The sequence below is a fragment of the Crotalus tigris genome, unplaced genomic scaffold, assembly GCF_016545835.1.
Source record: "Crotalus tigris isolate CLP2741 ecotype Arizona unplaced genomic scaffold, ASM1654583v1 scf7180000017639.5415321, whole genome shotgun sequence".
Taxonomy (NCBI): domain Eukaryota; kingdom Metazoa; phylum Chordata; class Lepidosauria; order Squamata; family Viperidae; genus Crotalus; species Crotalus tigris.
The window spans coordinates 4,297,582-4,325,577 of NW_024096532.1; the positions used below are offsets into that span (position 1 = coordinate 4,297,582).

Genomic DNA, 27,996 nt, shown 5'->3' on the forward strand with positions numbered 1-27,996 from the left:
TCCCCTGTCCCATGCCTGGAATTCCTCCCCCCTCCCTTTCCATCCTGCATCTCGCCCTCCAAAGGAGCCACGTTCAGATTTGGAGGTACCTGGGACTGGACGGCCACTTCAAATCCATTCCCCCCCCCCCAAACTGCTCTGAACTGAAGTCAAGGTGAGGGGCACATCTGATAGTGTTTATACTAGGGACGGGGATAAGTGGGGGGGGGAGCAAGGGAGGCAGTCTCCGTCACAAAAGGCTGGAAAGATGCTCTAGAAATAAACAGAAGAAATTTCGAGGTAATTGTGCCCTTTATGTTCCTTTTGGATGGGCTTGTTCCTCTTTTTTAGAGATTATACTTATGTCTTTCTAAATTTCTTCTTGAAAATTGATAACACTTAGCATAAAAGCTATCAGGATTGGAAAACTTAAAAGGCAAACCATTTATTTTTTCTTTAAATGTGGTGGGAAATATATATGTAATTTTAAATATGTCTGTATATTTATATACTTCTTGGTGCAAGATCAGAAAATGGGTGGGTGGGAGAGGAGACCCCAATACCTACTGTAAGTATATGTGCTGTTTTAAAAGTTGGCCTTGTTCTAAAGACTTTTAAAAAGTATTTTATTTTTTACATTCTTTATTTCTCTTCCCTTTCTGACATATTGTCCAAAGGGGCAGGGAGAGAGGAAGCCCATCCATTAAATAAAAATAAATAAACTTTAAATTTAAATAAATGTAAAATAAAATTTAAATTTAAAATTTAAATAAAATGGGTTATATGATTAAAACAAACTAACCAAATACAGTTAACCAGATGTCAAAAATCTGAGATTTCTGTTCAACTAAAGTTAGAATTAAGAGAGCAGTCTATCTGGTTTATCCAAAGTGAATTAGAGGAGAATGTTTCTCCAAAATGCCAAGCGAAGGAGTGAGAAGAGAAACTGAAATGGCAAGAAAGATGAAAGGGGAAGATCCTAAAAATGGAGGGAGTTGAGACAAAATGTGGCTGTTTTATATGGTTTTGAGCAAGGATGGAATACAGGTCTTGATTTAGTTTCTCCATTTCTGGCAGAATTAAAATTAGTCTCATGTGACTTCAACTTGGTTTTTTGCTTTTAAATTGCTTCACTACATTTTACAAGTGTTTCTATTTTTCAATTGGAGGAGCTTTTAATGAAACAAAACAAGCAAAAAAGTAAAACTATAGAAATAGGGGAGAATAACAAGGTTTTATAAGGACTTCTCACATATGTAATATATACAACAATGCAACAGGTTCTATTTTTTAAATGTTAAATATATATTTCTGCTTTTTGACAGATAATATTACTATTTTTGTAACCTTGGAAAATTACTTATATATTATGTCTTGCCACATTTAAAGGCAAAACAAGTAGGTTGCCTTTTAGGCTTTCCAGTTCTGATGGCTTTTATGATAAGTGATCAATTTTCAAGAAGAAATTTAGAAAAACATATAAATACAGTGTTAAACACAGATCAAATACATTGTTACCAAAAGTGTTTTTATAGGCACTCTGCCATTCTGTTCGGTCCTTTTTCTCCCAAAGCATCTCTCTGATTTCTGTTACCCCCCCTCATTCCTAGCTCACATATTTAGCGTTCTGTTTAACATTTCTGGTGGTTTTATTTGATATATGTTTATAGGAGAACTATTTTTTCCCATAACAACAAGAACCCTGTGGGATAGAGTAGATTAAGGACACTATGGGCACATTAAAAGTGTACAATAGAATCACAGAGATTGGCAGGCTAAGGTTTTCTGCCTTTAAATTATGTTGAACCCGTTTTATATTTATAACACTTTTTTCATATATTTCCCACTGATGACTACATTTGGGAAAGCTACTTTTAGCTTTATGATAGATAAAATTCTGGCCCCAATTTGGTTGTGAGCCGAGAATTACTTTTATTACACTACATTCAGGTAGTCCACGACCTACAACAGTTCATTTAGTGATCATTCAAAATTACAACGGCACTGAAAAAAGTGACTTATGATTGTTTTTTACATTTACAACCACTGCAGCGGTAGTCACGTGATCAAAATTCAGATGCTTGGCATGACGGTTGCAGTGTCCCTGGGTCATGTGATCACCTTTTGTGACCTTCAGACGAGCAAAGTCAATGGGGAAGCCAGATTCACTTAACAACCATGTTACTAATTTAAGAACTGCACTGATTCGTTTAACAACTGTGGCACGAAAAGTCATAAAATAGGGCAAAATTCAATTAACAAATGTTTCACTTAGCAACAAAAAATTTGGGCTGAATTATGATCTTAAGACATATATACACAGACACACATATACATATACATATACATATATATATATATATATATGTATATCGTTGAAACGTTGCCAAGACACTTCCAATTTTACGCGGGAGAAAACCCGAACAACCAAAGACCTACATACAAATACCCGCGAAAACCTCAGAAAACATACACACATACATATATATATATATACACACATACACACACATCCAGCATGTGTGTGTTTGTGTGTGTGTGACAATATACCGCAACCACAATATATGTATATGTATATATGTATGTATAAAAATACACTGAAGAGTTTTTAATTAAGAAAATTCTAGAATGTGCAGAAATGGATAGACTAACTTTACAGATTAAAGAGAAAGAAGATTCGGTTTATTTTAAAACATGGGATAAATTTTACCAATGTTTAGGAAAACGAACTAGTGAAAAATGAACTTGATATGTTATTTTGAATATATATTAGCAAGAAGTATGATACATATTGACCAATTGATATTGTTTATGATTATTGTTTATCATATTCACTACAGCTATTTACTGTTGTATTAATTAGTATTAACTGAGCATATGTACCCAGACAATAATCTGTTTGCTAAAGCTTGGAAATATTATTGGGGGGCAACCCCAATGTTGTTCCCTATCCTGTCCCAACCCCGATCCTAACCCCACCCTGAAACTTATTCCCTATCCTGGTCCTATTCCTTCCCTAACCCCATAAAACTCAATAAAAACTTCTAAAAAAATACACAATACAGATGAAAATACTCAACAATATACACAATAAATATCCCCAACCAGTCAGCACATTTCAGTTTTAGTATTCTCCAGAAATGTTCTGGAGTAACCAAGTTTTAAAAAGCTTTTGGAAGATCATGAAGGAAGGAGCCGTGGTCCTCTCCAGTCCTTGGAGACCGTCAACAAGGACTTTGCTTGCCCATGTTTGGCTGGCAAAATCTGCCTAGAACAGGTGCTCTCGTTGATACTAAGGCCCTTCATTGTCATACATTTTTTATTGGCAATAGCTAGTACCTTGAACTGCAATATTGAATTGCAAAGAAATGGAGTGATAGCCAAATGCCTGTGCAACTACAATAATGGCAGCAGGGGCCTGATCCACTGTTGAACAAGCAGCCATGTTCTGAAGTTGCAGATGGTGGTCTTCAAGAGCATCCTTGCATAATGTAAGTTACTGTAATCCAGTTGGGGACTGACAAGGCATGGAAGATTGCATAGTGACACCCGGTTCAGGAAAAGGTACAGCTTATGCCTCAGCCACACATGAATCCTTCTGACCATAGCTGCCAGTTGCTCTTCTCCTAAAAAGTGAACCTACCCATTCAGGTGTAGTGCAACCCTGTCTTGGATCATAGATGGCCACTTACATTGGAAGACTTCTGGGCTCCATCTTTAACATAAAAACACAGAAACCTAGAATCATAGGGCTGGAAGGGACTTTAGGAGTCTTCTAGTCCAGTGGTCCCCATCCTTTATGTCTTGGTGGCCCAAGGAGGGGGAGAGGGGATATGCATATGTGCGCCAGCCCACTACTTACACAACCCGGTTCCAAACAGGCCGTGGCCCAGGGGTTGGGGATCCCTGTTCTAGTCCAAGCCCCTGCTCAAGGCAGAAGCCTTATACCATCCCAGTCAAATGGTTGTCTACTCTATTTTTGAAAATCTCCAGTGATGGAGCACTTGCAACCCCAGGAGGCAAGCTATTCCACTGATTAATTGTTCTCATGGTCAGAAAAATTCTCCTTATTTCTAGGTTAGGTCTCTCTTTAACAAGCTTCCACCCATTGCTTCTTGTCCTGCCTTCAGGTGCCTTAGAGCAGGCTTTTCAACCAGTGGTACGGGTACCACCTGTGGTACATTGGCACCTGGCAGGTGCTATGTGACCATCTTAGAAAAGTGGTAGCGGGGGAGGGGAATGAGCTGAACCAGTAGCAGCATCGCACAAGCCTGAGTGAGAGATGGCTGGAGCTGTAGGGCTGTCAGGGCTCAGTAGAAGCGCCAGGATCAGCGCCAGGCTCCAGCTGGAGCTCAGTGCTGATCCTGATGCTTCTGCTGAGCCCAGATGAAGCGCCGATCAGCTGGAATGTTGCAGCATCTCCAGGGTCTTGTGATTTACATTCAGATGCTTGGCAACTGATTTATATTTATGATGGTCACAGTGTCCCAGGGTCATGTGAAGTGATCAAAGCCTGCTGCAATCACCCAGCAGAGGGGGGAAATAAAAACCAAACACCCCCCACTCCACCCCCGCTGCCAATCCTCAACAGAAATGCTTACAACAATGAAAACCTCGGACAGGAGAAAGAGCACCGCCAGGTGCTGTCTTGCTCAGCTGTGGCTTGGGGGGGCACTTTTTTCAGTACCATTGTAACTTAGAACAGTCACTAAGCGAACTGTTGTAAGTTGAGGACTACCTGTAGTTTATCACTTTTTTTTTTTTTTTTGGTCATCAAGTTTTCGACACCTTGCTAGGCGACTGGTGATACTCGGATGTTGCATATCCTAAAAGTGGTACAATGGGTGAAAAGGTTGAAAAGCCCTGCCTTAGAGCAGACATGTCAAACACAAGGCCCAGGGGCTGGATGCGGCCCGTGAAGTGGTTCCATGTGGCCCGCGAAGCCATCCTGGAAACAGTAAGGGAACGGCCCTCTCTGCCTTGGCCCTGGCCCAGGCCAGCCGGGAACCAATGTACAATTTTGTGGTGGCCATCTATGCTGAAACACATTCAGTCTTAGCTCCACAAGGCTGTCTGGAAACAGTGAGGAACCAGGAGAACCTTGAGCAGCTGCCTTGAGGAAGTGGGGCTGGGCTTGGTGCCGCGGGTGCTCAAGGGTAAGCCTCTGCTGCCCAGGGCTCCGGGCAGCCCGCACCACCATCCAGCCCCCCCCCCGCATGGCCTGAGAGGAACAGTGAGGCTCCTCCAGTGGACCATGCCTTGGCACTTGCCCTGGTCCCACCCCTTCTGTCAGAGACCCTCAGATCTGTCTCACTACTGCCCAGGCCCCGACAGGCATCCTTGATGCAAACAATATAGAGCTGGCCATGCCCACCCAGTAGGCCGCACCCACCCTGGCTACACCCACCCGGCCCCCTAAGGGCAACTGCAATGCTGATGCAGCCCTTAATGAAATTAAGTTTGATACCCCTGCCTTAGAGAATATGTCAATCCCCTCTTCTTTGTGGCAGCCCCTCAAGTAGTGGAAGACAGCTATCATGTCCCCCATAATCCTTTTCTTTGATGGGCTTGACATGCCTAGCTCCCTCCAGACCCCTATCATCTTTTTTTGCTCTTCTCTGCATTTTCCTTCCCATCCAGACTCTTGACAACTTCCAGCCATGACACTGAGACCTCCACCACATCACACATAATGGTTTAATCCATTTCTTACAAAATGTTTAACTGAGATAATGGTTTTAGAGTATTCAGTGTCCCTCACAATTGTGTGGAGATGGTCAGTTTCTACATGGCATATTTTCTGTTTGTTAAACTGCACACCAGCTGCCCCAACCTGGGGCTCTCTGGAAGTGTTGGGATTATAAATGTGTCTGTTTCAAGTTGACATGGGAATTGCAGTCCTGCACCTCTGGATGGCATCAAATGGGTGAAGGCGGATGTCTATAACTAGCCCTCGACTTATGATCGCAACTGAGCCCAAAATTTATGTTGTTAAGTGAGACATTTGTTAAGTGAGTTTTGCCCCCTTTTACGACCTTTCTTGCCACAGATGTTAAGTGAATCACTGCAGTTGTTAAATAAGTAACATTAATAACAGTGACAGTGAATCTGGCTTCCCCATTGACTTTGCTTGTCAAAAGGTCGCAAAAGGGGATCACGTGACCTTGGGATGCTGCAGCCGTTATAAATACATGTCAATTGCCAAGGGTCTGAATTTTGGTCACATGACCATTGGGATGCTGTAATGGTCACAAGTGTGAAAAACGGTCATAACTCACTTTTTTCAGTGCCATTGTAACTTTGAATGGTCACTAAATGAACGGTTGTAAGTGGAGGACTACCTACACTTGCTTAAGAGGAACACCAAACTAAGTAGGGCAGAGGTATCTGTGTGCGTGTGTGTGTGTGTGCGTGTGTGTGTGTATAAAAAGTCAAGATGGTGGCTGTGCAATTGAGGTCCCACTGTTTTTTTATATGTAATTCAATGGAGACAATGTGGAGCTGGCAAATATGTAGTAAAATGACATTTTTTGGTTGGGCTTGGGGAAAAAAAAAAACAGAACAAATTCAAATTCCTACTTAATTACAACAGCTTATTGGCTTGCTTCATCGGGATAGGATAAGATGGAACAAGTCCAGCATTGTTTTGGGTTAAAATGTGTCCTTTTATGCTCCAATGCAGTTTGTTTTTCATGTTTGCATGAGGTCTCACTCTTGATTCGATTAAACATGTTCAAATAAGACTATAAAGATTATTTGCTCTTCATCAAACAATGGGTCCTATATATGAAGAGTCACAAGTCCCACTGAGACCAACTAATTAAAATAAGGCTTTCTCCTAGATCGGTATTTTTCAAACTTGGCAACTTTAAGATAGGAGGCTTGGGAATTGAAGTCCACACATCTTAAAAGTTGCCAGGTTTGAAAAACGCTACCTTAGATAAATATACAAGAGCCTGTAGTCCATTATCAGGCCCAATTCTAGACATTTTGATGCCCTAGGCCAGGATGTCAAACTGCCGGCTGGCAGGCTGGATGCATCATAGCGAAACCGCGCCCACCCCATTGCCGGCAATGGCAAAAAGTCGTGATATGTCGGGACATATCACGTGACGTTGTGAGTTTGACACCCCTGCCCTAGGCATATTATGGGCTCTACTGTAACAGAACAGAATAACAGAGTTGGAAGGGACCTTGGAGGTCTTCTAGTCCAACCTCCTGCTCAGGCAGGAAACCCTATACCATTTCAGACAAATGGTTACCTAATCTCTTCTTTAAAACTCCCAGTATTGGAGCATTTACAACTTCTGGATGCAAGTTGTTCTACTGATTAATTGTTCTAACAGTCAGGAAATTTCTCCTCAGTTCTAAGTGGTTTCTCTGCTTGATTAGTTTCCATCCATTGCTTCTTGTCCTGCCTTCAGGTGCTTTGGAGAATAGTTTGACCCCCCCCCCTTCTTCTTTGTGGCAACCCATATGGTTTGGCTCATCTTCCAATTTTCTTAGAAATGACTTATTTTTCTTCAGGTTTTTTTTGCTTTATGCTACTTTTTTTCTACTTTTTTTCTTGGAAATTTTTACTTATTTACTCTGAATTACAGCAAATAATTTTAATTACTTCAGCACCTATTGTTATCGTATGGCAACCATTCTGTGAAATTAATATTGAGCGAACCATTGGCATGGAGCATGTTCTACTACTACTTATAACTTTAATAAGGTGTTGGTCACGTAACGTGCTAATCACGTGACTCTCTCATTCAGTAATTTAATGTCAAACCTTTGTCTAATATTATCAGCATCCTGAGGTCCCTAGCTGTAATAATAATCTTTCAGGATTTGCAACATCTGATTAGGGTGCTGCTCGCTACACTTGACTGACTTTGTGAGTATTTTCAAAAAGCATAGAAAGAAAATGTTCTAAAACCATAAGAGAAGATTATCACATTTTATACTCATGCATTCTGGAAGTCTTTTCAGTTTTATCAGTCTCTAAAATTTGGTACAGGTAGTTCTTGATTTACAACAGTTCATTTAGTGACCGTTAAAAGTTATAAAGGCACTGCAAAAAGTGACTTGCGACTGTTTTTCAGCTATGACCTTTCCAGCATCCCCATCATCATGTGATCAAAATTCAGATGCTTGGCAACTGGCTCATTGTTATGGCCATGACTGTGTCCCAAGTTCATATGATCACCTTTTCCAACCTTTTGACAACAAAAGTCAACGGGGAAGCCACATTCACTTAACAACCAGGTTACTAACTTATCAATGCAGTGGTTCACTTAACAACTATGGCAAGACAGGTTATAAAGCTCACTTAATAAATGTCTCACTTAACCACAGAAATTTTAGGCTTAATTGTAATCGTAAATTGAGGACTACCTGTACAGTAACAGACTGCCTGAATTGCCTAGCCAGGGGTCTGCAACCTTGACATCTTTAAGATTTGTGGAGTCCACAAATCTTAAAGTTGTCAACATTGCAGATCCCTAGGCCTAGGCCTAGAACCAGCTCTGCCATTATGAAGACACAGGTTGAAGACCTAGGATTGCATAGGGCTGCTTAGAAGCAGAATTATATCAGTATAGAAACATCATAGTCTGGAAATTTGTCCCAATTTACCACCAAATACATGCTTACAGGTAGTCTTTGAGTTATTACGATCGCAAGTGGTGATGGTTGCCTTCACCTCGCTTAATGATGGGATGGGGGGAGAAAGGAGAGGGTCCCTGCAATCAGTCATAAGAACTAATCCACTCAAATTTTGTGCATATGACTGTGGACATTCACCTCGGTTCTGATTTACATGAAAGCTGGGACATGACCACTGAAGTAAAGTCAAGGATAGAGAAAGCTCTGTCACGACATAAGCCTAAGGCTTGTCAGATGCTATATTTTTTCTATCCTGCTCTATGATCTCTGACAGAAGGCCACCTGAAGAGACTAGAAGCATTTGAAATGTGGATTTACAGGCGGCTGTTACGTATAAACTGCATTGACAAGATCAGAAATGAGGAGGTGATAAGCCAAGGGTAATCATCAAAACAATTAAAAAATGAAAATTAGAATATTTCGGACATGTAATGCGACACCCAGAAAAATATGGCATACTCCATTTAATCCTCCAGGGGAAGATTGAAGGCAAATGAGGTCCAGGCAGGAGAAGAGGATCATGGCTTCAAAATCTAAGGGACTGGTTTGGACAAAACTCAGCAGCACTTTTTCGTGCAGCTGCTGATAAAAACAGGATCGCCAACATGATCGCCAACATCCGATAATGGATATGGCACAAGAAGAAGAGAAGATGATTGTGGGAGTGCTACAGTGACCATAACTTTGAAACCAGTGGTAATTAGCTCTGGGGGGCGGGAGTCCATCATAATTTCAAATGGTTGCTAAACAATTAGTTGTAAGTCATGGACTATCTGTACTTTAATTCACATCTTTGATTTACCTTTTTAATTCTTTTTCAGGCTTTCCTTTCCATTTTGGAAACAAGGCTTAATTTTCAGTAGCTAGATAGAAGTCCAAAGTTATAAAAACTAGAGAAAAACTTTGCTTATCAAAAGTCATTAACTTTGGTCATTTCTATAATATTACACAACTCATTCCCTCCCAAACACCAGTGTTTTTATTATAATATCAGTTCTGTTAGTTCTATTGCAACAATTACTAGTTCTCCCCAATATACATTATTATTTTTTCATAGGCAGTGATGTGATACAATATGATCTTTAAATTTTTAATGTATTTCCCTGTTCCTTACCTTTCATTCTACTAATATGATAAATTACTTTGGAGAACTGAATCCTTGCATACTCCACAATAGATTTTGAATTTATTATGTTGCCTAAGCCACAATATTTTTATTGACAAACCAAACTTTGTCTTGAATAATGTATAGAAATACTATGTGTTATTGAGTCTTTCCTCCATGTCTCTTTCTAGGTATCTTTGTGCATCATGGGGGTAAGCCGAGGATGTTTGCTTTGTGTTAAAGTGAAAATGTTTGTGTTCAATCTCATCTTCTGGGTAAGTATGGCAAGTTTGTGTTTCTATAATGAATTTGAGTGAACTCTATGTTAAAATTGAAATGATGCATCAGAGAGCCTTCCTGCTTAACAGGCTTTCTTCGTGCCTTACAAATCAGTGAATCTATTCTAGATCAGGAATATTTTCTATTAATTACTAAATGTCTGTCTGTCTAATTTAACAGTTAATATGATCGAGGGCAACTTACAAGAAACAAGCAAGATATAAACAGCAATTGGCAATGAACAATAATAATCAATAATAGGCAATCTGGCTCACATTGATAGTATCTCCTGATAGGAACTTACTCATTGTTATAACAACCTTAATCATACTTGATGAAACTTGTAGGCTGCCCAACTCTCAAGGGCTCTGGGCACTTCAGAATATTTTTTTAAAATAAATCAATAAAGATAAATGATAGCAAGTACAATGTGGTGAAGGCTCTCATTTAACCTCACTGAGAGCCTGGGTTAAAAAAACATCTTCATGCATCTTCCAAACAATAGCAGAGTTATAAACCTTTGTCTTATAGGACTGATGCTAGATTAAACAAAGTACAATGCAGAGTATATTTACTGATTCCATATTGTCATGACAAAACAATCTAAAACCTAGCTTTCTTTTCCCTGCGCACTCATTGACTGAGCTCTTATGATGTCATGGAACATTTATAAACATTGGAACCCCACAGCATCCACAACTGAACATTGGACTAGCTTCCATTGTAGAGGTGGAAGATCCTTTGAGGTGGTAGGGAGAGAGTTTGATAGACTGGAAAGGCAAAAAGTAATTGTGGGAATTAAGCTAATTATTTCTCCAGCACTGGAGATGGATAATCCACGCAGTGGGTTGAGACTGCATTCCTGGCCAATCAGATCAGTCAGCCAAAGTTGCCACGCCCCGTCTTGGACCATGATCCTAGTCTTGACTGATCTGGCCATGCAGAGACATCTACAACTTTTGGCTCCTGGGCAGGTATAGTTCCTTTCCATTAGGGGGGATTTTTTCTAGTAGCTGAAATTGCTTAGTTTAAAAGTTAATTAGAGATAATTTAATTCAATTTAATTGACCACTCAAAAATTTCCTTGCTAAATTGTTAAACTCAGGAAGTCAGATTCCTACAGGGGAAACCACCCCCCACTTAAAAGGGGGAAATCCCTAACTCCCCTCCCTAACCAACCCCAGCCACCTTCCAGCAGCCGGCAGCCGCCTTAAACAAACGGGGAGGCTCGGGCAACCCCTCGCGTTTAAAACAAACAAAAAAAAAAAAAAAAAAAAAGACAGAAAGGCAAGCAGTTAGCGAGGGAAGCGGAGGACAAAGGGGACGCATGCTGGGAGGGAGATTGATTAAGGGAAACAGCTGGCGTGCGAAGGAGCAGTCTTTTCACTCCAGGCTGCTCAGGATTTTTTAAACGAGGCGCCATTGTCTGCACAGCTGGAAGCACGCGCAGCTCTTTGTTACAACCGCACGTGGCATAGGCAGCCTTGTTAACACATGCGCAGTAGTTTCCTGGCAGCGGCGGCCATATTTTTTGTCCAAACAGGGGAGTTAAAGTTCCTTAAGAAAGCTAGGTTCAGCCGCTGGAGTGAATTAATAGGCAAGCAGTACTGGGGTACTAAAGCATCTATTATTCATTCAGAGACATTCAAATCAGACACATAGCTACTGGTTCCAGGACTTGGTGTCTTCTACCTAAAGTAAATAAGAACCTTTCATAACTAACTGTGTTTAGTTGCCTTTGGCTCCTTCCAGACTTCGGGTCCCCCATTAGTGGCCCGTACGCCTCTGGATTTAGTGGTGGGTTCCAGGCATCCCCAGTCGCGTGCCTGTCCTTACCCACCATAGTCAAGCCGGGTTCCAGGCATTCCCATTAGCGTGCCTGTTCTTATCCGTGCACAGTGACTAACTCTGACAATTTGGCAGAGTCTGCTCCTGAGTTCCAGACGCCCCCAGTAGTGCGCCTGTCCTTACTCAAAGTTGGAGCTCTCCTACTACCTGGGTCCCCCCTATCGCGGCCCAGCGTTAGTGGAGAATGGAGGAAGCAATCATTCCCTCCACTGGAGCCCCGCCTTCATCCTCTGGAGCACCTGCTTCAGAGGATTCGGAATCCTCTGCAGCCCCTAGAAAGGCTGCAAGGAAGTCATCAAAGAAGGCTGACAAACAGGCAATCAGAAGACACCAAGCCCTAGAAAAAGAGTTCGACAGAGCCCAGAAAAGGGCCAGAATTGAAAATAGGCAGAATGGGGGAATAGGTCCTGATCTACCGCTGGGTCTCCCTTCATCCCCACGGGCCATTTGGTCATTAGGGAGCTCATCACAGTCCCAAACAGAGGGTGGGATAGGCGAATTCTCATCGCTCTCCCGATCCCCCTCCCCACGGAGGTTACAGGAAACCCCGAGGACCATGCTAACCACAGCACCTGCAGGGTCGCAGGCAATGGTCACTCCTCCTGCATTGACGGGGGATCTGCTAGCTACCCTAATAGCACAGGCAGTGGACCGTGCATTTGAGGCCAGGGCTCAAACTTCAAAAGCCAAGTCTCTAGGACTTAGAACGAGGCATCGGGAGGAAACGGAGGACCATCAGGACCTCTCCTCCGTCTCAGACTTGTCGGTCTCTGAGGAAGCTTACCTGGACCAGCCAGGTACGTCACAAGGGATTCAAATGTCTGAGGAGGAGGAGGACACCTCACCTCAAGGGCCGTCCTTCAGCGGCCTGTTTAACCCTTCTCTTTTTGTTACTATTCTGCGCAAGGCTGAGGCCACAGCCCATCTGGGGCATGGGACACCAGCGGAGCCTGTCACAGTTGACACGGAGGCTGAGCCGACGTTCGCCGAAAAGGTAACCACTCAACACCGCATACCATGCCCGACCATGTTCCTAAACACAATAAGGAAACAGTGGGCAGCGCCAACCTCCCTACCGCTTCCTAGCAATGCGGAGAGGAAGCTATTTAACGTAGCAAGGGAGCTAGAGGGAACATTGGAGGTGCCGGTGGTGGACGAACCCATAGGTCCCCTGATATCGGACACGGCCATATCAGGAGATTTTGCTGAGGCTCTTAAAGCCGAGGACCGAAAGAGTGAGTCCAACTACAGGAGAACGCACCAGGCAATAGCTTGGGCTACCAGGGCGTCTACCTCCGCGTCCTTTTTCACCAGAGCCACACTTTGTTGGCTCCGTGAGCTACAGGGCCGGGTTCCCATGGAAGATATACGCACTCATCAGGAACTCAGCAAAATGGTAGCGGCCACGGAATATGCGTCGGACGCAACACTTTTAGCGACCAAGTTTTCAGCCAAGGCAATGGCGGCAAACAACACGAGCAGGCGCATCCTCTGGCTAAAGAACTGGCAGGCGGATACCAAATCCAAGTGGAAATTGGCTTCGGCTCCGTACCAAGGGGCAAAGCTGTTTGGTGAGGCACTAACGCCATACCTGACAGAGAACAAGGACAAGCGCAAGGTCCTTAAACACATGCTTAAAAGGCAGGACAAGAGACCCGGCTCCTGGGGAAGGAAACAATCCTTTCGTACGGAAGCCAGGGTCAACTACTTTCAAAATTCCCAACCCTTCCAAGCTAGACAGGATAGGGAAAGACAGGGGGACAGACAGAACACAAGACATAGGCAAACACAGGGAAGACGGCCCTTTCGGGGGAACAACCGCCCCTTCCGCCGTACCAGATGACTCCCGCCCAGACCTTCCCATAGGGGGCAGACTAGCAGGGTTTGCTCCCCAGTGGGAAGAGACCACCACGGACGTATGGGTCAGGAACACCATACGTCATGGTCTATCTCTAGAATTTCTCTCAAAGCCCCCGAACCGCTTCCGCCCGTGCCCCTGTCCCACAAACCCAACAAAGAGAAGGCTCATGAACGAGGCCGTTCAGCACCTTCTAAACATACGGGCCGTAGAGCCGGTGCCTATGAACCAGAGAGACCAGGGGTTTTATTCTATCCTCTTCGTGGTCCCAAAACCCTCGGGGGGTTGGAGAGCCGTTTTGGATTTGAAAAGGCTAAATTTCTACATAAAATACCGCAAATTCAAAATGCAGACACTACGCTCCATCCTTGGAAGCGTAAGGAAAGGGGATTTTCTGGCATCGATCGACCTCACGGAGGCATACTTGCACATCCCTATCTCTCTGGCTCACCGCCGCTTTCTACGGTTTGCCTACAGGGGGCACCATTTTCAATACAGGGCACTTCCATTCGGCCTGTCATCAGCGCCCAGGGTGTTCACCAAGATTCTGGCGGTTCTGGCAGCACAACTAAGAAACGTACCAGTCAGAGTCCAGTGCTACCTGGACGATATTCTAATCCAGTCATCGTCCGCCCAGCAGTCTCGGGCGGACCTAAAGTTAGTGATAAAAATGCTGCAGGACCACGGCTTCTCGGTGAACTTTCCAAAGAGCCATCTAACCCCAACTACGAGAATACTCCACCTGGGAGCGGTCATAGACACAAAGGAATGCAAGGTGTACCTATCACAGGAACGCCTCAGCAGCATAAAGAAAGCCGTAAAACAGGTAAGCCGCGGTCAGTCAGTGACGCTGGTCTGCCTCTCCCAGCTGCTAGGGAAGATGATATCGACCATAGCAATAGTTCCTTGGGCAAGGCTGCACTCAAGAGAACTGCAATGGTTCATGCTCCCGTTTCAGAGACAACAAATCAGTGCATCCCGGAAGAGGGTAGGCATACCTCTGAGAGTACGACACTCCCTCAGGTGGTGGCTATCTCCAGCTCTCCTCAGGGGGTCCCCCTTCAGGGAACCAGACAGAGTAGTAGTCACAACAGATGCGAGCTTATTCGGCTGGGGAGGCCACTTGGGGACCAAGTGGACACAGGGCCGCTGGTCAGCGGTGGATCTCCGACACAACATAAACTGGCTCGAGCTGCGGGCTATTCACCTAGCGTTAAGGCATTTTCACAGCAGCATAAAAGGCAGGCACGTACTGGTCCTGACGGACAACGTGACAGCCAAGGCCCACATAAACCGTCAGGGGGGCACACACTCTCGCTCGCTCTCGGCCGAGGCCCTCCTACTGGGGGCCTGGGCGGAACAAAATCTGGCCTCCATAAAGGCCGACCACATATCGGGGGAGGCAAACATCCAAGCAGATCTGTTGAGCAGATCAACAATAGATCACTCGGAGTGGCAACTACACCCGAGGATCTTCAGGGAGGTCTGTCACCGCTTCGGGCTTCCCCAGGTGGACCTTTTTGCCTCTCCTTCCAATGCCCACCTAACTCGCTTCTTCTCCCGATTCCCATCCAAGGGAGCAGAGCAGACGGACGCGTTACGGAGCCCATGGCCAAGGGGGCTCCTGTACGCGTTTCCACCCTTACCTCTCCTTCCGGCGGTAGTACGCAAGATTCTGCGGGAAAGGGCCGAGGTAATCCTTGTGGCCCCTTATTGGCCAAGGAGACCTTGGTTCGCAGACTTGAGGAGTCTCTCCCGCACGAATCCATGGCGGATTCCTCCGGAGAGGATCTCCCTCAAGCAGGGGGAGATCTCCCACCCAGAGCCACAATGGCTACAACTAGCCGTCTGGCTCTTGAACGGTCAATTTTAGCCAAGGGGGCTTGCTCACAGGGTGTAATTAGGGTCATACAGGCATCAAGGCGCCCCTCCACGAACCGTATCTACGAGGCCACGTGGAGAAGCTTCCAATCATGGTGCTCTAAACAGGAATTGTTACTCGAAGGGATCACAATTCCCAAGATCCTAGAATTTTTACTAGATGGCCTAGAGAGGGACCTCTCGCCAAACACACTGCGCAGGCAAATCGCCGCCCTCTCAACTATACTTTCTGCCAGCCCCGGTGAATCCTTGGGCAAGCATCCCTTAATACGATCCTTCCTCAAGGGGGCTGCAAACATCAGACCGCCAACCGTGCACAGGTATCCATCGTGGGAACTACCACGAGTACTACAAGCTCTTACCAGAGCGCCCTTCGAACCACTCAAAACATGTGACATTCGCTATCTGACCCATAAGGTAGCATTCTTAGTAGCCATCACGTCAGCTCGGCGGATATCCGAGTTAGCTTTTCTCTCAATGAGGAAGGACCTGTGCCATTTTCACAGGGACAAGGTAGTCCTAAGAATAGACCCTTCATTCATTCCAAAGGTCAACTCCCTTTTTCACAGATCACAGGAAATAGTCCTACCAGACTTCTGTCCAAACCCAGCTCATCCCCTGGAACAACAATGGCACACCTTGGACGTACGCAGGGCACTAAGACATTACATTTCACGCACAGCGGAATTCCGACGCTCGGAAGCGCTTTTCATATCCTTCCACCCTGCTACTAGGGGCCGGAAGGTCTCGTCCTCTACCATCGGTAGGTGGATTAGGGCATGCATCACGGGGGCATACCAGGCGGAGTCCTTGCAAGTCCCCAAGCATATCACAGCCCATTCCACAAGGAGTGCTGCCACCTCAGCAGCATGGGCCATGCAGGCTTCTATTGAAGAGGTATGCAGGGCAGCCACTTGGGCCTCGCCCTCTCCATTCATTCGTCATTACAAAATCGACAGGTACTCCTCTGCAGAGGCCTCCTTCGGTAGGAGGGTTCTCCAGCAGGTGCTAGACCAAAGTTGCACACGGGACCAGTCTATTCCCCAACCCAAGGGACAATAGGCTTTGGTATGTCCCACTGCGTGGATTATCCATCTCCAGTGCTGGAGAAGGGGCGTTGACTTACCTGAACGCCTTTTCTCAGCACGGAGATGGATAATCCACACCCACCCTTATAGACTAGAATAATAGGGTATATTTAGTGGAGCCAAAACGTCTTACTGTCAGTCAATGGCTGCGCTCGAGTCAAGACTAAAGGATCATGGTCCAAGACGGGGCGTGGCAACTTTGGCTGACTGATCTGATTGGCCAGGAATGCAGTCTCAACCCACTGCGTGGATTATCCATCTCCATGCTGAGAAAAGGCGTTCAGGTAAGTCAACGCCCCTTCTCCTGCAACAGGATCCTGGAACACAATGAGAAGAGCTGAGCCTCCGTTCTTGATTATGTGAATGTGCTTCTCTTCTGTCTCTCCCTTTAGCTGGGTGGCTGTGGGGTGCTTGGCGTGGGCATATGGCTGGCCGCCACCCAGGGCCACTTTGCTACCTTATCCTTCTCCTTCCCATCGCTGTTAGCAGCCGGATTCTTCATGGCAACAGGTGCCATCATCATGGTAGTGGGGTTTCTTGGATGCTTGGGGGCAGCCACAGAACATCGATGTCTCTTAATGACGGTAAGTAGCATCTCTTTGGACCATACTGTATGCACAAACAAGAGTCAGATAGAATGAATGTTAAATAAGCCCATTGGTAGAAGCAGGTACTATTTCTGGTCAGAGAAGGTGGTATCTACAGGACTTAATCTGAGGGATCCTTGGTCCTCTCTGAGCTTGCTTGTTTTCTTGCCGACATTTCATTACCCTAACTAGGTAACACCATCAGTGTTAGTAAGGAGTTGCTGTTCGCTGTCAGTTTGTAATTCTGGTATCTTGCCTATCTGTGTGGGTGGGGGGGGGGAAGACACCAGAATATAAACTGATAGCAAACAGCACTCCTTACTAGCACTGATGATGTTACCTAGTTAGGGTAATGAAACGTCAACAAGAAAACAAGCAAGCTCAGAGAGCACCAAGGACCCCTCATTTCAACCCTGAGCTATAAATCTTATCCTTCATTAGGACTTAATCTGAAGCAAGATTTGTCTACAGCAGAGTTCCCCAGTGTTTCCAGGGACCAATGGGGCGGGGGAGAGAGGAGAAGATTCTGCGCAAGTGGTCAGCAAGCGCCCACATGTGCACGCAGCTCCATTTGCATGAGTGGTGTGCACACGTGCCTGCTGCTTATGTAAATGGAGCATGCACACATGAGCTTATCCACTGCTCGCGCAAGTGAGGATGCACGTATGCATGCACGCCTCACCAGACATTTCTGAGGCCTGGTTGCGATCCCTTCATGGCCCACTAGCAGGTCGTGGACCACAGGTTGGGGACTTCTGGTCTACAGGACCTACTTAAAGACCAGGCATACCCAGTCTTAGAATACCATTCAGAAGCAATAAATTTCTGAGCAAGGATATTATCCCCAAGAAGGAAATCAAAAAATTAAGATGGCGACCCCCAACTATGTTATCGACACCCCCCTATTTTTTTCTGCTCCCCCAAATTGATTGCATTTCAGACAACCTTCCTAAGAATTGCTTTCAGTCTTTTGGAAGCATGACTTGACTTGTTTTCTTTTTCTCTCTTGAAAAGTTTCTTCCTTGGCACTCTTATCTTTTTATCTAATATACTGTAAGGCACAGACTCCTTTTCCTACATTTGTGTACAAAATGCTGTGGGAATTGTTGTGCGTAAAAAATGGGTCTAAAAGCTTTAATAAATTAAAATAATAGAATTTTAAAATGTGCACTTTTGGGGGGGTGGTTATGTGCAGAGAAGTCTGGATGTAATTGTGCAGCTAGGGAACACATCTGGAGAGCATCAGGCTGAGGAAGGTTGTTCCAATAATCTGGTCATATATGCACAATCCTGTGAGTCCATTAAAAATATTGAGCAGTAAGGTTCACATGATAGAAACAATCCTAGCTAAAATATGTACATAACGGTATGTAGTATACAACTGTAGTCTTCGTCTTATAACAGTTCATTTAGTGAGTGTTCAGAGTTACAACAGCACTGAAAAAAGGGACTTATGACCGTTTTTCACTTCTGACTGTTTCGGCATCTCCATGGTCATGTGATTAAAATCCAGAGGCTTGGCAACTGACTCATACTTATGATGGTTGCGTAAGTATGAGTCATGTAATCCTCTTTTGTGACCTTCTGACAAAGTCAATGGGGAAGCCGGATTCACTTAACAACTGTATGACTAACTTAACAAATGCAGTAAGTTACTTGACTGTGGCAAGAAAGGTCATAAAATGGGTCAAAATTCATTTATAATAATAATAATAACAATAAAATTATTATTATAAATAAAATAATAAATAAAGACATTTAACAAATGTCTTACTTAGCAACAGGAATTTTGAACTCAATTGTGATGGTAAGTTAAGGATTACCTGTATAAACATGAAATATGTACCTAAACATCCTGGATTGATCAATTTATCTGCTTTTTTCTTAGTTCTTCCTGGTCCTTTCTACCCTCTTTCTCCTGGAACTGGTTGGGTTGCTAGTTTTTTTCACTTGCCGGGATAAGGTAAGGATCCTTATTTTCATATATTTAGAAAAATTAGAAGGAATTGGGGCACAAGAGATTGCTTAAAGAAAAACCTCATTGCTCTGCATTCCAGTGATTATGGCATCAACAATATCAGAAATGTGTTTCACAATATGAATTGCCAGTATCCAAAGAGGTATGTAATAATACAGACTCAATTTCACGGAATGAGGAAAGAATCCATTATCCAGGTACTGTGTTTCCCTAAATATAAGACTGGGTCTTATATTAATTTTTGCTCCAAAAGACGCATTAGGGTTTATTTTCCAGTTAGAATTTATATTCGGGGGAAATACGGTACTAAATGCATCTGTCTGGCTGACAATCTTAACTGGGCCTTATTTTTGGGGTGGGGCTTATATTACGAGCAGCCTGAAAAATCATGCTAGGGCTTATGTTCCAGTTAGGTCTTATTTTTAGAGAAACACAGTAGTCCTTGACTTTCAACATTCTTTAGATGTTGTTTGAAGTTACAGCAACTTATGACTGATCCTTGCAATTACAAATGTTGCTGCATCCCCAGTCACATGATCAGAATTCTGGCAGTAGACAACGGGCATGTGCTTATGACAGTTGCAGCATCCTTTGGTCATGTGATCACCATTTGAGACCTTCCCAGCCAGCTTCTGACAAGCAAAATCAATGGGGGAAGCCGGATTTGCTTAACAACCAAATGATCCACTTAACAACTACAGTGATTCACTTAATAACAACTGCACTGATTCACTTAATAACCATGGCAAATAAAATCGGATGCAACTCATTTAAGAAACTGCCTTGCTTATGAATTCTGGTCTCTGTGGTGGTTGTAAGTAGAGGACTACTTCGATGGACTTAATTCTTCATTTCCAAAGCTTAAAGGTGACAAAGCTACAGCTCAAGTTTGACACCCTCAAAAATTTCCTTTGACGAGGTAGAGCACATATTAATTTTTTTAAAAAAAAACCAAAATAAGAAACAATTATTGTCCTGGCTAAATCATCTTCTTTGCTTCTGCTTGATCAAGAAATCAGGTCAGTCATACAAAGTTTGGTGCTATATATCAGAAAATACAATATTTAATAGTCATATACCAATGTAGTCATATTATCCATCTGTTCCTACCTTAATGTGTCCAGAACTGATGATGATGATGATGATATGAGAGAGAAAAAAAAATATGCAGGTTTACTTTCAGCCTCTCCTGTTTTCCAACTGCAGGTCTAAGAAACCTGTTAGGAAACTGGAAAATTTGCATTTGAGCATAGAATAGGGTTTCTCAAACTCAATAATATATGGACTTCAACTCCCAGAATTCCCCCAGCCAGACATGTTCTGCATGTTGTAGTATGTCCCAGCAAGCAAAGGTGCCCTTTTATAGGCTACTCCGTTCCATGTCCATACACAAACTTGTTGGCTTGTTTTGAAGTTTCCCATCCCATAAAAGTTCCCTTTAATCAGATTACTTAATGTTTGTGTCCCTGGGTAATGGTATTTTGATAATCTTAAAGGTGATATTAAAAGAACAGACTGAAGTGTTAAGTACAGGTGGTCCTTGACTTACAACAGTTCATTTAGTGACCATTCAACATTATAATGGTATTGAAAAAAGTGACTTGACCATTTTTCACACGACCGTTGCAGCATCCCCAAGATTAAATGATCAAAATTCAGTTGCTTGGCAACTGACTCGTATTTACGATGGCTGCAGTGCCCTGAGATCAAGTGATCAGCTTCTGCGACCTTGTGCCAAGCAAAGTCAAATGGGGAATCCAGATTCATTTAAGAACCATTTTACTAACTTAATGTGATGATTCACTTAACAACTGTTGCAAGACAAGTTGTAAAATGGGGCAAATTCACTTAACAAATGTTTTGCTTAGCAACATAAATTTTGGGCTCAGTTGTGGTTGTAACTCGAGGACTACCTGTATACAAGTACGGCTTGCCAGTATATGAAATATTTTAATATCAAGTTTCCCTGTCTAAGACTCTAACCAGTCCAAAGTACCCTGTTTCAGCATAGATCAGGGGTGTCAAATTGCCAGTCCACAGGCCGGATGCATCATGCCGAAACCGCGCCCACCCCATTGCCGGCAATGGAAAAAAAGTTGTGATAAGTCACAACACGTCATGTGACGTTGCGAGTTTGACACCTCTGGCATAGATCATTCCAACTCCCCTCAATTTTTAAGAATGCTTCTTAATCACCACTGTGAGGACTGAAAACTTGGTTCAGCAACCCCCCCCCCCAACCCCAGACATTTACTTGAAACACTAAAAAAAAATCATTTGGTACATGTAGTATGTCTCTCTTCCAGTTTGATCAATATGCTCAGTCTAACCTCAAGGAAGGACTCAAACTCTACGGCACAGAAGACAATGTGGGATTAACCAAAGCCTGGAACGTTGCACAAAATGAGGTGTGTAAAAAAACTGTTCAGTATGGTACCTACCTGGTTTGAAACCATTGGGAGTTTTTCCTGATACGAGGCACAAACACACACATGTCCCCCCTTTTTTTTCTTATCTTCTTGCTTTGCAGTTTCGTTGTTGTGGGGTACGGAACTACACCGATTGGTTTGAGGTGTGGAATGACACATGGGTTCCCGAGTCCTGCTGCTTACAGCGAAGCGATGGTTGTCAAAGGGACAGTGCCAGCTGGTGGAAAGAGGTGAGTTGGCAGTCAAGGATTGTGCTGAAGGTGACTGATACTGATAGAAGAGAATATATGTAACTTAGGCTTGAACTGTGGAGTCCTTGGCACTCTCTGAGCTTGATAGTTTAGTTGCAGACATTTCATTACCAAACTGGGTAACATCATCAGTGCACGGAGATTATTGGGAATTCCCTTTCCTGCGATGGTTTCCAATCTGGCACCTTTTCTAAGAGAGTCTTTGTAAAGTTTTGCCTCAGCTGTCCCCTCAGGAAAGCATGGTTCTTGAAACAGGCATCATTTCAAAAGGGATCTTTTACTACTATCTGAGGAAAGCTCACCTCCTCCCCTTCACCCAGGGAGAGAGGTTCCAAGCCGTGATGTTGCTCGCTGTCTCAGCTGGCTTTGACACATCCCAGGGCAGACGGCTGAAGAAAGCTGCCATCGCCATGGCTATCACCACCGGAATTTTTTTTCCTTTTTTGTATTTGAGTTAAACTATATTATCGATTTTATTATTTGTATAATTGGATAAGTTTATTTAGAATTTGTTTGTTTATTTGTAACCCTGTAACCAGCTCTGGGAAGTGAGGGAGGGGGAGGGAAGGAGGGGGTTATTTTAGGGGGGGGGAATATTGTTTAAAACTTGTATAAAACTTTTCAATAAAAAAAGGGATCTTTTACCAAGAGAAAGTGATTGCAAGGAAGTATGGCAGAATCTGAAGTTCCCTGCAAAAGCATTAAGCTAAAAGTCCCATTTCCCCAACCCCACCCCAATGCCCCAACCTATTAGGAGCCCATCCGCTGGTGTGAAGATGTGAGAACTTCCAGCTGAAAAGGTGATAACCAGCCATTCTCTGGTGCCTCCTCCTTACCAGCCAGCAGGAGTCAAAGCAGATGGCCCAGTGGGTTTCCCCCCCATCCCTATTTCCCAATTTGGAAACATCCTCAATTCACAATAACTCCTGCTCCCCCTCCCCTAGGAATGGCAGCTTTCTGATAGGGACCTGACACTCTGTAAAGCAGGGGTCTTCCAACTTGGCCCTTTTATGACTTGTGGACTTCAACCACCAGAATTCCTCAGCCAGGCATGCCTGGCTGAGGAATTCTGGGAATTGAAGTCCACAAGTCATAAAAGGGCCAAGTTGGAAGACCCCTGTTGTAAAGATTCAACTGCCAGATTGCAGCACAAGAGAATTGCGGGAGGCCTGGAGACATCTCCTTCCTGCCTGGATGACCTTCCAGGTTCCTCAACCCCAGTGCTCTATTGAGTTTGTTTATGCAATGATGCATAACCTGAAATTTCACCTTGCAGCTGACTGTCCTCTCCTCTGCATGTTTATGATTTTAAGGATGTCTATCAATTTCAACATTAACAATAGTGTTTGTGAATGTATGTGTGTGTAAACATGTAAAGGTAGCCCTCGACCATGATTGAGCCCAAAATTTCTGTTGCTAAGTGAGACAGTTGTTTATATGGATTTTGCCATTTTATGATCTTTCTTGCCAAAGTGATTAAGTGAATTATTGCCAGTAACATGGTGGCTAAGTGAATCTGGCTTCCCCATTGACTTTGCTTGTCAGAAGATCGCAAGAGATGATCACATGACCTTGGGACACAGCAACCATCATAACCACATGCCAGTTGCCAAGCATCTGAATTCTGATCATGTCATGGAGATGCTGCAATGGTTGTAAGCGTGAAAAATGTGTCACGTGAGTTTTGCCCCATTTTACAGTTTTTCTTGCGTCATTTGTTAAGTGAATCGCTGCAGTTGTTAAATTAGTACCATGGTTGTTAAATGGATCTGGTTTCCCCATTGATTTTGCTTGTCAGAAGGTTGCAAAAGGGGATCACATGACTGATTCCAGGGCACTGCAACCGTCGTAAATGTGGGCTGGTTGTCAAGCATCCGAATGTAAATCACGTGACCCTGGGGATGCTGCCAGGGTTGTCAGTGTGAAAAATGGTCATAAGTCAATTTTTTTTCAGTGCCTTTGTAACTTTGAACAGTCACTAAACGAACTGTTGTAAGTCGGGACTACCTGTATGTACAGATCTAGTTCCAATTCTAAAGTAGAGACAACCTTCTTTTTCTAATTCCTGTCATGTTTCCCAAATTTACTTTTGAAAGTATAATGCCTCTATGTTCAAGGAGCACCTGAAAAGTGCTAGGGGTCATTACTTGCTGATCTTTTCCAAGAGCAGAGTTAATGGCAATAATATAGCACAGATAGTCCTTAACTTACAACAGTTCACTTAGTGACTGAAGCTACAACAGCACTGAAAAAAATGACTTATGACCACCTTTCACACAACAACCATTGCAGCATCCCCATGGTCATGTGATCAAAATCTAGATGCTTGGCAACTGACTCATACTTATGAGGATTGCAGTGTCCCAGGGTCATGTGATCAGCTTTTGTGACCTTCCAATAAGCCAAGTTAATGAGGAAGCCAGATTCACTTAATAACCATGCTGCTAATTTAACAACTGCAGTGATTCACTTAACAACTGTGGCAAGAAAGGTCATTAAAATGGAGCAGAATTCACTTAACTGTCTTGTTTAGCGACAGAAACTTTGGGCTCAGTTGTGGTCATAAGTTGAGAACTACCTGTATACAAATAGTCCTTAACGTATAATCACAAATGGAACCAGAATGTTTATTACTAAGCAATACGGTTCTTAGGTGACCTGTGCCTGATGTACGGCCTTTTTTGTCACAGTTGTTAAATGAATCACGCAGTTGTTAAGTGAATCCTGCTTGACTTTGCTTGCTGAAAGCCAGCTGGAGAGGTCACAAATGGTGATCACCAGATCCTGGGACACTGCAAAAAATGTGATTACATGTTGGTCGCCAAATGTCTGAATGTTGATCCTGTGACCATGGGGATGCTGTGATGCTGTGTGTGAGGACTGATTGTAAGTCACATTTTTCAGTGCTGTTGTAACATTGAACAGTGACTAAATGAATGGCTGTAAGTCGAGGTTTACCTATATGGGACATTCCTCCCAAGGTTTCCTAATTACTGTTTTATGGGCTTCTCTTTATTTTCCTTGCAGCCTTGCTATGAGAAGGTGAAACGTTGGCTAGCGGAGAACATCTTTGCAATGGGCATTTTTGCTGCCTGTATCATTGTTGTCCAGGTGAGATGGTCAGAGCACCAATGGCAGATGGAGTAACCTAGACCAGGGGTAGGCAACCTCGGTTCTTTTATGACTTTTATAACTCCCAGAAGTATGCTGACTCAGGAATTCTGGGAGTTGAAGTCCATGAGTCATAAAAGAGCTGAGGTTGCCTACCCCTGACCTAGACCAATGTTTTTCTCAATCTTGGCAACCTTAAGATATGTGGACTTCAACTCCCAGAATCTGGGAGTGGGAAGTCCATACATCTTAAAGTTGCCATGGTTGAAAAACACTGACCTAGACATGTAGCAAGATTTCCTTGAAAGATCTCTATTCTCACCCCAAAGAGCAAGGGTGGGGAATGATGGTCCTGTGATGACTTATGGACTTCAACTCTCAGGAATTCTGGGGATTGAAGTCCACAAGTCATAAAAGGGCCATCATTCCCCACCTCTGACATAGAGCAAGGGAATGCAAGCATCTCTCCCGCCCCTCTTGGGGAGGTTATTTTTTTCTGAATTCCTCAAAGTTAACACCTGCAAACCTGATTGCACAATTTTCAGTTGAATGAGGAACAAGTAAAAATGGGCTTGCAACCTTCCCCTAGATTTAATGTACTTTTTTTTTTGCTTAATCCTCTTTAACCTAAAATAAAATAGCAGACATTTAAATCTTTGCCTGCTCAGAGGGTACCATGCATCACCTCAAGTCTCTTGCTGCACTTGGAAGATAAAAAGAAATATGCACAACAAAGTGTGATTTTTTTTCTGTTAAAAAAATGGAGACTTCATATCATGAGAAAAAGAGTAAAGATCAGGCAGAAGCCAGCTGTATACCTCATTAAAATTATGTAGGTTCAACAAAGACAGCATGTTATGTTTAGGTCATATCATGTGCAAGACAGCAATGAGATCAGAAAAATAGTATGTACATTAAATATAAAAATAATGCAAAGGATTTAAGTTTTTGGCCAGCTGTTAAAATGCCAGTTCCACTGGTTTCCAAGATTTCATCAAGCATGCCTTACGCTTCATAGTATTTATCTGGGTTTTAACATCTCCAAACTGCAAAACTTTCAATGGCCACTGGATGGCAGGAAAGAGATATATTTTCAGCATTCCTCTGCTGACATCTAGTGTTTGCATAATTTTACAAGTCATAGCCCAGCTGCAGATCTGATACCATAGAACAGGGGTGTCAAATTGCCAGCCCATGGGCCGGTAGCATCATGCAGAGGCCGTGCCCATCCCAGCTCTGGCAATGCAAAAAAAGTTGCGATATGGCGCAAGGTGTCACATGACACAGTGAGTTTGACACCCGTGCCATAGAAGGAAGATAATAGAACTGGCTTAAGTTACTTTTTAAATGTGACCAACACCCAGAAAGAATATTCAGCTCACTAAAATTTGTTTGGTTTCTATCCTGCCTTTTCCTTCAGGAGCTCAGGGCCTCATATATAGTGTCCCTTCCTGCCTTTTTATTCCCACAATCACTAGTGATGGAGAAGAAGTGGCAAAAACTGCCAGGGAATTTCTTTGGCTGAGGTAAACTTGAACCTGAGTCTCCCTCAGTGTCAGCAGGACCCTGAATGTTATATCCCCACCAGATGCTCTAAAGTCGCCTTCTCCAACCAGATCCCTCTAATTTTCAACCTGTGTGGAGAGTGCCAGGCTGAGGAAAGTTGTGTTACTAGAATAATATGTACTACCTGTTTTTGCACTATCCGAAATTCCATTAAGGAAGGCAGCAAAATGGCTGGTAGAAAAGGTGCGGAGAAGGGCCCTGCCTGCTGTATTCACTTTCTAGTTGAACCTGATTAAACTTAGTTTGAAAAAGAGAGGGGGGAGAAATGACACCTTCTGTACCCATCCATTGCTGCTCAGAACTGAAGATCTTCTGATGAACTAGTTCAGGGATAGGCAACCTTGGCTCTTTTATGACTCGTGGACTTCCAACTCCCAGAATTCCTGAGCCAGCCATACTGGCTCAGGAATTCTGGGAGTTGAAGTCCACGAGTCATAAAAGAGTCAAGGTTGCCTACCCCTGAACTAGGTCATATGGGGCTAGGCTCAGAACAGTGTTTTTCAATCTTGACAAATTTAAAATGTGTGGACTTCAACTCCCCAAATTCTTCAGCCACTACAGGGATTGGGGAATTCTGGGAGTTGAAGTCCAAAATTTTAAAGTTGCCAAGAATGAGAAGTAGTAGCTTAGAATATTATCAGTTAGTTTCTACATGTCCAAGCAGTGAGATTACTTCATGGCCCAAGCCAAGAGCTGGCAGTACTTGCTTGTGTTTTGGAGCAAAGAACAGGCATTTCCAAGAGATAAGAGTACCATAAGCTGGGCTAGGGCTTCTGTTCTTTTTCTGACTAAATCTTTCTCTATTCCTTTAGGTTTTGGGTATCGTGTTCTCCATGCTGATGTACTGCCAGGTTCGGAGGGTACAGAAATACTATGACTGACTTCATCCAAGTCCATTCCATGTCCTTTCAAACTTGGGGACATGAGATGCAGAAGGATCAAGAGCATTTTTTGCTCCTCTGGAGTTTTTTTGCATTGGTCCCTTCCCGCATCTTCTTTCAGTTTCTCTTCTTCAGGTGAAAGCCAGTTCTGTTGCTTGGTAGGTTCATACCATGTGTGCAAGAGGGGTTCTCTCTTCCCATAATAACCAGTTCTCCTGAGGAACTTCATCTCTGTTTCTATTGTCCATAAGTTTAACTCCTAAGCAAAACTCTTCTCCCTATATTTTATGATGTGGTCCCTCCAACCTCCTGCTTTGTGTACAACAAGAATAAAACAAGCACCAATAGAACAATATTTATCTTTTAGATAGTGCATTTGGTACCTGTTGTCTATTTATAGTTTGTGATATTATTTAACTGCACCTATAACTGTATTTTAAAAAGGCTGGGATGTTGACTAAAAACTTGAGATTGGCTGAGTAAAAGCTTCTTAGAATTAT

The 27,996-nt window shown here is 43.5% G+C and overlaps 1 protein-coding gene and 1 long non-coding RNA gene across 2 annotated transcripts; one reads left to right on the plus strand and one right to left on the minus strand.

The window, feature by feature from the left end:
- On the plus strand, positions 1 to 27,995 carry LOC120304545 (tetraspanin-4-like). Its single transcript, XM_039335270.1, has 8 exons — positions 1 to 154; positions 9,931 to 10,014; positions 17,086 to 17,277; positions 19,169 to 19,243; positions 21,565 to 21,666; positions 21,789 to 21,917; positions 24,966 to 25,049; positions 27,428 to 27,995. Exons 2-8 carry the CDS (start codon positions 9,946 to 9,948, stop codon positions 27,494 to 27,496), a joined length of 720 nt encoding a protein of 239 aa, XP_039191204.1. The 5' UTR covers positions 1 to 154; positions 9,931 to 9,945; the 3' UTR covers positions 27,497 to 27,995.
- On the minus strand, positions 17,167 to 21,826 carry LOC120304546. The gene is made up of 3 exons (XR_005555742.1): positions 21,700 to 21,826; positions 20,369 to 20,486; positions 17,167 to 17,302 (listed from the first exon to the last, which is right to left on the minus strand). It is a non-coding gene; the product is annotated as an uncharacterized LOC120304546 (long non-coding RNA).
- Position 27,996: the final 1 nt, after the last annotated feature.

Excerpts from the sequence above, each read along its gene's own strand:
- LOC120304545 (XM_039335270.1), top strand. The coding sequence starts at position 9,946 with ATGGGGGTAAGCCGAGGATGTTTGCTTTGTGTTAAAGTGAAAATGTTT. Across the intron at positions 17,278-19,168 it reads ATCGATGTCTCTTAATGACG|TTCTTCCTGGTCCTTTCTAC; the intron begins GTAAGTAGCATC and ends CTTTTTTCTTAG. Across the intron at positions 21,918-24,965 it reads GTGCCAGCTGGTGGAAAGAG|CCTTGCTATGAGAAGGTGAA; the intron begins GTGAGTTGGCAG and ends TTTTCCTTGCAG.